At 31.4% G+C, this 14319-nt stretch overlaps 1 protein-coding gene across 2 annotated transcripts in view; it reads left to right on the top strand.

The window, feature by feature from the left end:
- Positions 1-4181: 4181 nt before the first annotated feature.
- The window catches only part of LOC134685328 (leucine-rich repeat-containing G-protein coupled receptor 5-like), a 69504-nt gene continuing 59366 nt past the window's right edge, over positions 4182-14319 (top strand). For both annotated transcript variants that reach the window (XM_063545003.1, XM_063545002.1), the window contains exon 1: positions 4182-4931. In XM_063545003.1, the coding sequence (XP_063401073.1) occupies positions 4729-4931 (203 nt within the window). In that variant the 5' untranslated portion in view covers positions 4182-4728. The remainder of the gene's footprint in view (positions 4932-14319) is intronic.

The following is a 14319-nucleotide window of genomic DNA, read 5'->3' as shown; positions in this document are numbered from 1 at the left end:
TCTGGTCTTTGGCCGGGTTGTTGAACTTTGACATATTCCCCATTTCCCTCCTCAATTTAAAAAAGAGAAAAATACGCAAAACAAAATAATAATAAATAATATAGATTAAAAGCGTATTGAAATATAAATAATAGAGATTAATGATCAAAATAGGTATATAACAGAGAAAAACATTATACAAAGTAAAGATAACAGAAAAGTTGGACTAATAATTAAAGAATAAATAAAGGAAAGGACCCTTCTCCCTCCTTATATACACTAATGCCGTAGATCACGGTAGGTGCTCCATAAATGACAACAATTAAAGCGATATTCGACTCTTTGCGTGGTTTTACTTATAAGTGCGAGTAAATATTTTGTGGTATGAATCAGTGCACCATGTGTCTTGTTGACTATATGTGTCTGTAGTGTAAGGTTTCCTAGGGATTAAGGTTCGTGCTGTCTTATATTAACAGTTATAAGGTATTCAGTTTAGAGCTAATTTCTTTTACACGAATTCTTCTCTGTTGTCTTTTATTCTGCACGTTTATTGAAATTGATTAGACCGTTGGCAATGGTTGCCCTTTGCTTGACCTTTTCAGAAATCATATATGGTATAGTTATTTAAATTATATATCTCGATGTGTCTGATGTCGGATAAATGTTAGTATTGTTTTAGTATTCTACAATGGTACTATCAGACATCTTCGCATTTGTTCTATAATTTCTTTGCTAATTTACTAGTCTGTAATTTATATTTTCACGTATCTTTATATATGTCATGCAATAATGAACAATCAACAAAATCCAATCAAACTGATGTGCGTGACAGTCTTTAGTTAGACTGGTACCAAGCCATAACTGAAAATCTTGACAATATTCCGAAGATATACCGAATATTATACGGAAGAAACCAGCATTGAACTTACAATGATAAGTGTGTGTTTGCTTCATGTTGATTGCCTCATTTTGACTTTGACAGGAAAAAAAGCAATACATGCATTGTTTCTCTGTTTTTTGGCTTTGATAATGGCGTCCAAAAAGAAAAATAATTATATATATACATTTAACATCATTTTCGGGGTTTTTGGTTATACTAAACAAAGGAACTTACCAATGAGTGAAATCGTTCGCGATTTTAGTCGATACTTAGTACATCTATCCGGATTACGTAATTGTTAGATAAATAAAATTTTATATTTAAAAAACAATATATTTTAAGACGTTCTAAACCCAAGATTGAATGATTGACTAGTGTTTTCTTAACATCCAATATAATATGATTGATCAGGACAGAAACAAACTAAAAATAAACTGATTAGGTAGTTTTAATAAATAAAAAAGTAGATGTAGTACGATAGAAAATGGGACAACTCTCCACAGAGACCAAATTACATGGAAGTTGATTAACAACTTTAGGTCACCGTACGTGCTTATACAATGGGAAAACCCATACCGCATAGTCAGCTTTAAAAGGTCCGTGCAGAAGAGCGTTCTGACGGTGATAAAGAACTAGAATCGAAGACTGCCACTTGATCTGAAAGTCCATTGGATAGAAGCAGATATTTTGCATTTTAACATGCTACTGAAGAACTCCGTAAAGAGTTATAATTGATTCATGCACATGTTAAGTTCGTGGTACTTTCGCTACCTGCAGAATTACATTTAACATGGCCATATGAGACGCAGATATTTCATTATCATTGTCAATCACATCATTATCATAATTAAAGCGTCATATTGCATACAAGATATACAAATTGTGAATCATGACATACTTAAAAGTTATACTTCATTTTAAAATACCATTAGAAAACATTAGATATGACATAATACTAATACTGACAAGATTCCCGATAAAAATATGTGGGTGCTTAAAATTTTGTATTCAGATAATGAAATATCGTTCTCCGCTACCGCTGTGGTTAACCACACTATAGTGTAATTTAAGTATAATTGATAATTGTATTTATAATGTATATATTTTTATTATGGTAATATAACTGTAAGGTGCTCGGGTGTCTTGTGTTATCATTGTTGGTTCACGATGCATCCAATATTTCTGTGCAATACATGAGATCTTATTATAGCTGCTTAATTGGCGTTTGTCTATTTTTTTGTAAAATCAAACCATCAAGATCATGGTACAAATGTACATGTATATAGGGCCAGCTGACGGACGCCTCCGGGTACGGGAATTTCTCGTTACATTGAAGACATGTTGGTGACATTCTGCTGTTGTTTTTTCTATGATCGGGTTGTTGTCTCTTTGATACATTCCCCATTTCCATTCTCAATTTTATGTAATATGCATTTTTTTTTTTACATTAATGTAAGTAAGTAAATATATATACAAATTGAAATAAATGACAAGCACATAAAGCATCAGGCTAGTGATACCCGACCAGACTTCATGCGTAGAGAAGTAATGCATATAGGACCAATCCCTTACGTGATCCAACAGATATTTTAGCGTAAATATCTTTTTAGAGATTTGGTAAAATTGTTAGTATAATAAAGAAGATGTGTTATGAATGCCAATGTGACAACTCTCCACAAGAGACCAAAATGACACAGAAATTAAAAACTGTAGGTCACCATACGTCCTTCAACAATGAGCAAAGCCAATACAGCATATTCAGCTATACAAGGCCTCGAAATGACAATTTAATACAATTCAAACGAGAAAACTAACGGCCTTATGTATGTTAACAAAATGAACAAAAACAAATATGTAACACATAAACAAACGACAATCACTGAATTACAGGCTCCTAATTTGGAACAGACACATACATACATAACGTGACGGGGTTAAACATGTTAGCTGTCCCCCCTTTTAACCTGGGACAAAGGCGTAACAGTGCAACATTAAAACGAACAATAAAAATCACTAACTTTTACATAACTAACATTAACTTTTCAGATGAACAAAAATACAAATAATACAAATACAAGTGAACGTGGCCTGGTACTTGTACATCCCAACAACAACAAATAAGTACAGATCAGAGACCTGCGGTCATAAAACTTTCGAGCACGATTTTTGTACTCAGACTCAAGAATTAACCAATCAAATTGCTGGATTTCATGTTTCGAGCATGATGTTTGTGCTCCGAGCACTGAGCAAAGTTTTATGCCTTCAAGGCCTGAGCGTACTCGCAGAGCCTGACAGCTAGTTCAAGGCCACCAACTAATAAAAACATCATGCATCCAAGACTACAATTAGAACGTACTTTTTACATCCAAAACTTTTTAAAATTTCACTCATAGATTTTAGCTGTGTCTCTTACAGTTTGTTGGTCAATTGTATCAATTTTGACATAAAAAAAAAATATTTTGATTCTCAATAATGGTTAGAGAACTTGTCATTATACCATTTGTCTCAAGCTACGAGCATAACCGATATCAAATACACGGAACAATCTTTCAAGTCTTTTTAACTAAAATGACATAGTTATGTTATTTTTTTTTCTGCTTAGCATATAACTAATTATAGTTTCAAAAGGCATTATCAATTTTCCTCTCAAATGTACCTGTTGCATCTTTCATTTCTGTCAAAGCGGACACGTTTACATTCATACAAATTTGAACTATAATCAACGTTAATCATATGCATTTTTGAAAAATATTTACATGCTTTTAAAACTATGCAACACCATAGTTAAATGACCAAACTTACAGTCACGAGTATTACAAAAATATGAAATAAAATTTTCAGAGATGGTCAAGTTTCGAGTAACTTGTAATATCATGTTTACAATTCTATCATGTCGTGTTTCCGTATTACGACTCTGTAGTTTTCGTTGTACAATATCTCAATATGGTAAAACACAACACAGCTAGATAATTTCATTATATAATCTTTTAGTAGTTTTCATGTTCCTTTTTTGTTTTATTTACTAGTCCATTGAACAATATCTGAAGACCCTCATGAAAACATTTGCCCTCATTGATTAATTTTTTTATATCATTAATTTCCAACCATTTTCAGTTAGATATAAAATCGATGTACAATCTAGAATAATGATGGTAGTATATTATTGACTCGAGTTACTGTCAGTATTCTCAAAATATCGAATAGTTGTTCGGAATTATTATTCATATATTAATAGTGCTTGCTTTTGTTGATAAACAATCCTTTACATTAGTACTAACTGTAATATGATGGTAGATTGACGTAAAGTCCCGTCATGCATTTCGTATCATTGTCTAAAAACCAGTACGTGAAGTCAGAACAATTGTTATTCGACTATTACTGATTTGTTAATTCATTAGTAATTAAGCAATGCAATTTTAAGATGTGTATTCGATAGAAAGTAAATGAAAAGGTATTTAGAATAGATTTGTGGGAATAAACGAAGAAAAGAATAGTATCAATAATCTGTCATTATAAAACATCGATCACTTCGTTGATTAAAGTGGTGAAGTATAGATCTTAAACTACAGTCTGTGTATCAGGATTACACCTAAACATAACTAGCTGAAGGACTATTGGTCGCTTATCAATCAAAAGGCGAAATTATCTTTAGCGGATAAACATTGTTGAAACAGTCACCAATTATAGAAATATGGTTGATAAACTAAGACACTTCATTGTAATTTTTATCTGTATTTATAGTTTACCCGGGAAAATGCACCCGTTTATCGAAATATTCTGATAGCAGAGATGATACTAGAGTGTCAATCAAATTTGTTCATTCATTGTGGGAAAGAAGACAATTATTCATCTTTCATAACCATATCATTATGGCAAAGAGAAATTACGAAAAGTTAAAATGTGTCATATTATTAATGATGTTTGTTTATTGTAAAAGTGCTGGTACTAATTGTGAAAATGAATGTCCCAAATTATGTCATTGCTCCGGTTTATGTAATTCAAGAAGAGTTGATTGTTCAGGAAAAAACCTGACAGCGATACCGGATGGCATTCCAGAAGATGTCGTGAATTTGTAAGTAATATTTCACTTTTGTATTCGCTAGTGTATACCTTCACTACAATTATACATTAAATACTATAGCGTAAGGTACATTATGTATAGTGTCTGCTGATTGTCTTTTACTAATCTTAACAAGACACTATTATATGTAATTCCTGATATGATGATACCGTTGGTGTGTTTGGTGAATCTTACGAAAATGTAGGAACATGTGCTTTAAAAATTGTTTAAAACTTAAATTAGTACTATTTATATCATCTTTGTACTTTAAATGTTTGCACCAGTCCTAAGTCGGGAATCGTATGTTCAGAAGTTGCCGTTTGTTAATGTGGTTCATAAATGTTTCTCTTTTTTTTTTAAATATAGACTAGACAGTTGGTTTATCTGTTTGCATAGTTTTACAATAGTTATTTTTGGGGACCATGTATGGCTTACTGTTCGGTGTGTGTCAAGGCTCCGTGTTGTAGTCATTACTTTGACCTATAATAGTTAACTTTAAATTGTGACTTGGAAATAGAGGTGTCACATTGGCACTCGTACCACATCTTCTTATATTTATATAGTGTTTCATAAATTTCTTACATGTATATGTTTAAATCATCAACGTGGTGAACGTTTTATACATACGATAAAATATAAAGTATAAGATTTTCAAATAGAGATTGCAATCACTGGTATAAATATCTTCTAGTATATGTTTGCTGGCAGAAAATTAGGTCTACATAAATAAAAATAGATTGTACTTTGTATTTATACATACTGTTCTCGACAACTTGCTTGTAATCTTGTGATAATGGTGAAAAGATGGTAGTTCTGTATTTTCGGACACATTTTGTTTTCCATTATTTTCATATATCATGTACTTGAAGGTGTGAATCAAATTTGAACAATTGCAATAACAGTTTAGTTCCTTATTACCTAATAGTATACTTTGTAATAATGGAACTATACTAACTATAAAAAGAAGATGTGGTATGATTGCCAATGAGACAACTCTTCACAAGAGACCAAAATGACAAAGAAATTAACAACTATTGGTCACAGTACGAACTTCAAGAATGAGCAAAGCCCATACCTCATAGTCAGCTATAAAAGGCCCTGAAACAGCAAGAAAAAAACCTTTTGATTGGACTACAGGACAACCACTTATGTTACAATTACGGGACCTCTCTGGACTATTGTGGTCAGGACCACCAAGACCGTCAGTTTTTGAGAGCACTGAAAACTAAAAAAACAAACACGAAGAATTACTGCTTCTGATTGTTTGCTTAAATCTATTTTTGTCCTTAATTTGTAGTTGATCACTTTAATCTAAACTCATTTGTTTACTCGTTTTGCCTTTCTACTATAATGAACAATATCGAAACCTCAATATATTTCTAGTTAATGTGGATAGCATGATTAATCAGAACATATATGGCAGCTTGTATTTATAGTCTGTATTAAAGTGGTATTAACGAGCAGGAAAAAAAGATTAAATCCTATAGGTCTGTTTACGTGTCATCTTTTTCCCAAGCCATTGGTTTGTTTGTATATTTTCAAATGAATATTGTTTAGTGAATATTGTTGAATCCCTCAGCCCCAAAATAGTGGTATTAACGAGCAGAAAAATATAAAATTCTATAGACATGTGTCTTCATTTTGACCCAGACGTTGGTTTATTTGTACTACATTCTCAAAGGAATTCTACAAGTGATTTATGTTCTCTCCCTTGGCTCCTAAATAGTTATACATGTTTCAGTGTGTAAACATAAATATCAATTAGTTATCGTGTTGTTTTGTACTGTATTGTTGTAGTTATTATTCAATATTATGATCAAAGCTCTACAAGCATTCATCATATTTAGGGGAATTCCCCATGCACAGAAAAGTAATAGTTTTGTACCAAAGTGAATTAACACTGTGACGTACATGAAGACATTTGTTTTCACTCTGATAGGGAATCTTGAAAATATAGATTCGTATATTGTTAAAAAAAAACATATTTCTGACAGCACATTACGAATAAGTAGCTTGTAGTATAACAAAACTAATGGTCTTTTATTGATGCATGAAAGCATTATACGGGAGCTAGATTTCCTGGCTGTGTTGAAGACATATCGGTGATACTGATTTCTCCTTTTGGTCGGGTTGTCTTCACTTTGACACATTTTCCATTTCCGTTTTGAATTTTATTTGCTTCATCATTCAATCATTCACTTTTAAAAAATCTGTGTAATAATTTCTTCACCAATGTATCACTTAAGTATCACAACACTACACAAGGGTAAACCTTATTGATTGAAACATCTTGAATAATTAAAGAAAATGTGCAATGTTTATAAATGAGCTTTTGTATTTAAATTGCTTTTTTAAAGAATATTTTAAATTCAACAGTAACTGTTGGCATTTTTTTTTTAGAAATTACATAAAAGATTTTAACAAAAGAATACTTAATTTACATTTTTTATCGTAGTTTTTTTTTTTTTTTTTTTTCAAATATCGATCTAATTTATATGATGAAGATCTCATATAAGTGCTAGTATAATAGCATGCAACAACACCTTCGTTTCCGTTTGTAGATTTTTAATATGATAGTTTGTCTTGTAATTCACATTTCCCTGTGGAATTTTGATATTGATTACATTATCCATCATAAAAGATGGAATTGCTATTGAAGTTCCAGACCGAGAAATAAAACTGCTACAATAAAGATTCAATTAGAACACTCAATTATAAAATAATACAAGAGGTCACATTTCCTGTTTGGAATAAAGACGCGTGTAGGGGAAAAGTAACGCTATCTACCCGTGAAAGAACCATGATAGCTACAAGTTCCGTTGGTAATCCGTTATACAGCACTTATCATCATAACCCCATTTCACGTGGCAGTCTAATTTACCAGCCATCTTCAGGTTTAAAAAATGGCCTTACTATAGACCCTATACATATAGAATTGATTGTCAACTTGTTTATTAGATATATATGCTACAGTACGATCAAGAAATCAAGATTCTCCTTAATAGAGTCATTTGATTCATTTCCGATGTTTGAATTCAATAGAAAAGCCGGAATGTCCTGGGAATACTACGAAGACGGCCAAAAATTGTCAATTTCTATCGATGATCCAATAATTTAGACATTATTCTGCACGTCAAAGAATATAGTAATTTGTTTACCGTTACAATATGCATTTGAAGTAATGTAAGTTAAAAGACAAGAAGAATACAAACTCTGACAGCAGCAATTGCCAATGATACACCTCTTGACCAAAGTCAAAATGTATAAAAGGATAACAATTATATCTGTAATTACGGCCTTCAACACGGAGCTTTAAGATACACTCAACAGCAAGATATAAAAAGGCCCCAAATAACTATTTTTCATGACTACTACAGAATGTACAACTTTGCGTTGTCTTGAACTTTAAAAGCTAATCTTTTTTTATGCGAAAGTCTAAATCACGACAAAATGAAATAAGGGAATAAAAATAAATGGATTATATAAATAAACATTATTTATAATTGATTACATAGATCAGGTTGTTAGTTTTCCATTTTGGATTGTTTTACATATGTCGTTTCGTGGCCTTTTATAGGCGACTATGCGTTATATATTTTATTCATTGTTTTAAAAAGGTGGTATAGTGACCTATAATAGTTGTTGATGTCTGTGTCTTTTGGTCTCTCGTGGAGAGTTGTCTTATTGGCAATCATACTACATCTTACATTTTTCATATGTACATGTAGATTACATGTACAGTAACTAACATTTACAAAAAAATATTGACTTTCGACATTAAATTACAACTTTATTCGAAGGCTTTATTTATACATGTATTTCTTTCTGTTCCTGGAAGTGAAAAGAGCGAACGAATTAGTAATTTCTATACAAAATTATCGGGGCTGTCTATTTGTACACTTGTTATGATCCATGATCTGTCTGTCCTTTCATGTGTCGCGTTGCAAATTAAGCTATAAAGTGGTATTGATTCGTCAAATAAAGTAGGCAAAATGAAGCAGTTATATTAATGATGCCAATTTTACATACAAGTTAATCAAGTTTTCCTGGGATGTTTTATTTGATCTGATAGAAAAGATGTTATCAATGGCACTAACATGACGCATGACATATGTTTTAGAAGGATATAACTTGTTATGTGCGTGTCTAAATGAGAACTTCACTTCGGACACTATCATTTTTTATTCCTAATGAATATTGCGATGGAATAACATAATCTGTACTTTCCCTTTTTAGCCGTACGAAAAAAAGTGTACTTTTCTGAAAAAAATATAAAATGGAAGAACTTGACTAGAATTTAGTGATTGAGGGGCATTAAAATAATAAATGAAGTTTAATAATGCTAGTTTAACTCTTGTTTTATACAAATCTTAATGTTAATTAACTTTTAAATAAAAAAAAAGCAAAATGCTTAAAACGTAATGATTAGAGAATATATGGGTCTTGAAATGTAAAGAATTAAGAAGTGAAGAATCACACCCAACGTCCCCTCCTTACACCTGCACTACCATTTCAGACCCTCAATTTCATCTTGTATCATTTGTCTTTATAATATAATTTTCAGAAACGAGTGTCAGTCGTGTTAAATGGTTAGCGGGATAGTATTGATGAATGTTAATACATAGAGAATAATACATGGCAAAATCCGTATCATATGTCGTATCATCCCGAAACATCAATATCAGCCCGATGGATGATATTGGTCGGGTGTGATACGGCATGTGATACGGATTTTGCCATGTATAATACGCTTTATCATATATTTCAACAAAAGAGTATTATATTATATGAACTGTTTTCTGATCCATAGCACTGGGTTCCTTCAGTTCTACTTTTGGGTTTGATAAAGGGTATGCGATAAAGGGTATGGGTGTGATAAAGGGTATGCGATAAAGGGTGCGCATGAAAGTTGCGCGATATGGATTAAACAGCAGGCTTTTTATCAAATATGCAAAACTACTGTATTTACTTCTAAACATATGATAAAGGATAATTCATTACTCATGACGCGTTTATTTATACTAAATCGATCAGTAAAACCCAAGGATTATCATTACTTTTTCGAGTAAGTGTCTGTTACTTTTGTAACTCGAAGTAATGCTGACTTATTGATATAATATATATATACCTACATGTTGTACCACTCCCCAATGTAAAAACACTGACACCTGTAATTCTAAGAGTTTTGCCAATATACATTGTTTAAAGATTCATTTTATAATATACGAACATAAGATAGCACAATTTGTGGCCGTCAACACTGTGATTTTCTTAATGTTTTGATTTATACAGATCTTCTTAGATAAACAATCATTTGTGTTCAATATTGTTGATTTGATTTCGTTTTAAAAGTACAATTTATTGAACCAAATGTATTTTAATGTTGCTTATTTATGTGCTAGTTCCTCAGTTTTACACTTCTGTCATACAAGTTAGAACTATTCTCGGAAACGTATATTTGTTTATTCAATTGGGAGCCATTCAAATCAAATGAATCTTAATGTAGTTGATTAAAATTAAATCGGTAAAGGATATGTTTGGCATTGGTAAATCATTATGTTCCCCATTGGGTCAATACTATAAATTCACTTATAATTAATAGTTACAATGTAAAACACGAAACATATGTTTCTTCCTTTTCTTTTGTATGGCATTCCGCATTCTGTACTTGTATCAATTTTGAATTGTACATGATCGTGTATTTTTGTATTTTTTTACGTTGTAGTATTAAAATGATCCCCAAAGAACAACCGTGATGTTGTAGTGCTCAGTTGTGTGATTTCTATATCAGCAGATAAAGTACTTAATATTATATAAAAACTTATTTTCAGTATGATCTACAAACTGTACCAAGGTCACCATTTTCATGGTCTTAAACGATCATATTTAGTTTCAAGTAGCCTATCCTAACATTAATCGTCGCGTCGTCTAGACGCGAGACAATTTGGACATGATTAAATGCATATTGGTTAAAAAAAAACTGATCCATAACTATCAAAGACTATTTGCTGATCGCAAGACGTCTTTTTTTGAAAAGTGTCCAGGCTTGCTGTCTAATTGATCCGGCTGCGGAGACGTAACAAACTTTTAAAATCTTAAATGGTCTCATGAACGCATATTCTAAGTCTTTCAATACCAATGCTGTTTTAAGTTACAATATAATTGAACCCCTTGAATAAGTTTCATTTTATGAAAAAACATATGACAAAGAACCTATCAAAGTAGGTTTTATTTATGTTTGTTTTTCTGCTTGTGAATTCCTTTGGATTCTTTCTCCCTCCATCTGGCAAAATGAAGAAAGTGTTAAAAAAAATCCCGAAAATATTCCACCTCGAAATCGGTGTTAATGTATTTTGCGCAAATGTATTTCCCCCTTCTATGACTAGTACTTATAATTGAATGCCCTTTTGTACTTTCGAATGTACCACCGTGAATTTACGCCCATTAGATAATTACAAACTCTGTTTCCAATCAACACACTGACTAGCAGACGGCAATATTACAGTTTTCACTACATGATACGTGCAATCAACGTCAATATAGTCATTCGCAAAAACGTTGGGAAAATGGTAAATGATGCTCACGTGAACACTGTGTCACTGTGGGTAACATTTCTGTCACTATTAAATGCAAATTAGTGTACAAATACTGTGGATCCTGCAGATTTTATTAGTTCTTTTGAACCCAAATCAAAAACAAATGCACTTTATTTGCTAGATATAGTATAACTGATGGCAGGATTGGTTGAAGTTTTATCACTAGCAGGACTGAACGGTAATATCTTATATTTCGTGTTTTCAATGAATTTAACATATTTATAGACTTATGACGTTTTACAGCAATATAAAGTTAATTGAAATAGTCATCAATCATACACAGAAAATACGCGTGGTTCCAATAATTATTTGCTAAATCAACTTAAAAAATTGTAAATGGAAAATTTATAAACGTTTGAGTAGCGGAAAATGTAAATGTCCTTGTTTGTTTCAACGTCATACAAATATTTTCAAAAATAAAATAAGCCTTATGGTCTATATTGGGGTTTATGGAATGAGTAATGAGACAAAAAAAAATAAAAGTGAAAAATGAGACAAAAAAAAGAAAAAAAAAAGTGAAAAATGTGACAAAAAAATAGTTTGGCGCTCAAAAGGTAAAGGATATAAAACAAAAAAGTATACAAGTTAAAATAATATTAGATAATCGAAGAGCCTCTACCTGGCCCTCATAGATACATGTATGTGTCAATACCAAAACCTTTGATTCCTTCAAAATCTAGAAATGATACCAAGGAAATTAAAAATAGACTGTCAAATATATCCCATCAACACCAAAACAGAGGATTAACAAAAAGCATAACAGAATGACAGAAGCCAATAATAGTTAGGCTACTTTTCGCGCAAAACGGAACATGGTTTGGACGGTTAAACTAGATTTGATGCACGTGATATTCTGGACTTTTGAATTTTGCGAATATGAATATCTAATTAATATCAATGCATACACAACGAGTACTCAAGTGATATCTTTGTCAACGGATGGCGCAGACAAAAAGCAACGAAACATGTTTAAAGACTTTTAAATTGCATGCCCAATAAAATTAGCTGAAAGCATTTTGTTTAAACTATTTGGCATTTAAAAAACCCACTAAAACATAAATGTTGAATTCTAAAAGTTAAGTGGATTGGTTAGAAAACTTATAGCTTGGAAATTCACATTTTTAGCAATGCGAAGTTGATATTTTAGTATAAAATCAATAATTAAAGTATCCTTGCTTGCTGCAAATAACCTGTCATCTTTAAATAGAAGTTATATTGCATAACGTGATTTAGATGCAATATCTTAATCTAATATTATGGTGAATGAAATCACAGTACTGTGGAAGGTAATGCATTTACTAGTTTTATGTCCAATATTGGAAAATACTTTTTATACAGTTCGGGCTGCTCTGACTGTTACAGTAGTTTAATACATGATACATTGTATGTTTGTTTTGTTATACACAGTTTATTTCTTATAGTCGACTTTCGTTATTTGTCATGAGATTGTCTTTCGTTTTCGACTGTTACGTTTAATAAAGGTAATAGAAGATTAGCAAAGCAGGGTTACAAATCAAAGCCGATAGAAACACATTAACCATAAGAGAAAAACATAGGAACAACAGGATTTCTGAAAAGTGTTTCAAAAACAAACGCCAACATATATAGAAGTAAAATATTTGATAACAACTGCCATATTCCTATTTGGTGCAGATCATTTAAAGAAAAGTTGTGGGTTAAACCGAATTTATAGGTCAGCTAAACCTCCCGCTTTAAGACAATGTTAACAAATATCGCTTAAATGACAACACTACGTGACAGGAATATAACAAAAACACGAGCAAGATCATTCATGCCAGAGAAAAAATAGTATAATAGTCGACACAGCATGCAAACCGCAGAACAACAACGAAAAGATTCCATCAAAAACATTCGTATCTTTCGTCGCTCTTCAACGGGCTAAACATAGTTTCTCTTGTCAGAAAGCTGAACCAAATTTAAGAAAAAAAACTGACTATGACTTTTCATTAAGAAAAAAAATTTGATACCAATAAGCATGACAGCAGTATTTAAAAAAAGTTAATTGAGTTTGTATGTTGGTTCTCTAACAATTCTTTTAAACAAACCAGTCATTATGTATTGTCTTAAAATATCTAAGTTGGAATCCACTATCATCATTGACTGTATGAACGTTTGGTTGATTTGTTTATACATCATGTGTTCAATAATTCGAGCACATCATCATTATAAACAACAGTAATTTTTGCTCTGCTCATTGTTGAAAGACATACCTATAATTGTTAATTTCTGTGTCATTTGGTGTTTTGTGGAAAGTTGTCTTATTGGCAATTATACCACATTTTCTTTTATAAACAGTTCATGCTTTTTGTTTTGCTTTCTTGCCCTTTAAGATGATGAAAATCTACTTGATCAAGTAACAACGGAATTTATTGGAAAAGTTGTTTCAATGTATATTTCTTTTATTATCTTGTTAACTGTTGGTATTAAGACGCGTTGAGATGAAAATAAAACTGATAAAACGTAATTCTCTTCAGACAATCAAGTAAGAAAAAGTAACTTCTATGGGTTTACAGTGTTAAATCTGGAGAAATGGATGATTAATGAGTTTCATGTCATCCTTTAACAGTGTAAAGCGATACTTTGTCTCCTGAAATACTGTGAAAATCTGGGTTGAGTTTAATTTATAACATATATTTTATAAAAAAATGATTATGTACAGTGTACCTTATCAAGTAAACTGCCAAACAGCAAATACGAACAGCAAATACGAACATACGCACTTTTGACTAAAAATATATTTTCTAAAACTTTTATGGAGATATTAAAAATATATAAACTTTATA

Source organism: Mytilus trossulus, chromosome 9 (genome assembly GCF_036588685.1).
Source record: "Mytilus trossulus isolate FHL-02 chromosome 9, PNRI_Mtr1.1.1.hap1, whole genome shotgun sequence".
NCBI lineage: Eukaryota > Metazoa > Mollusca > Bivalvia > Mytilida > Mytilidae > Mytilus > Mytilus trossulus.
The sequence above is the reverse complement of the archived record's forward strand: the minus strand, read 5'-3'. Positions and strand labels throughout refer to the sequence as shown.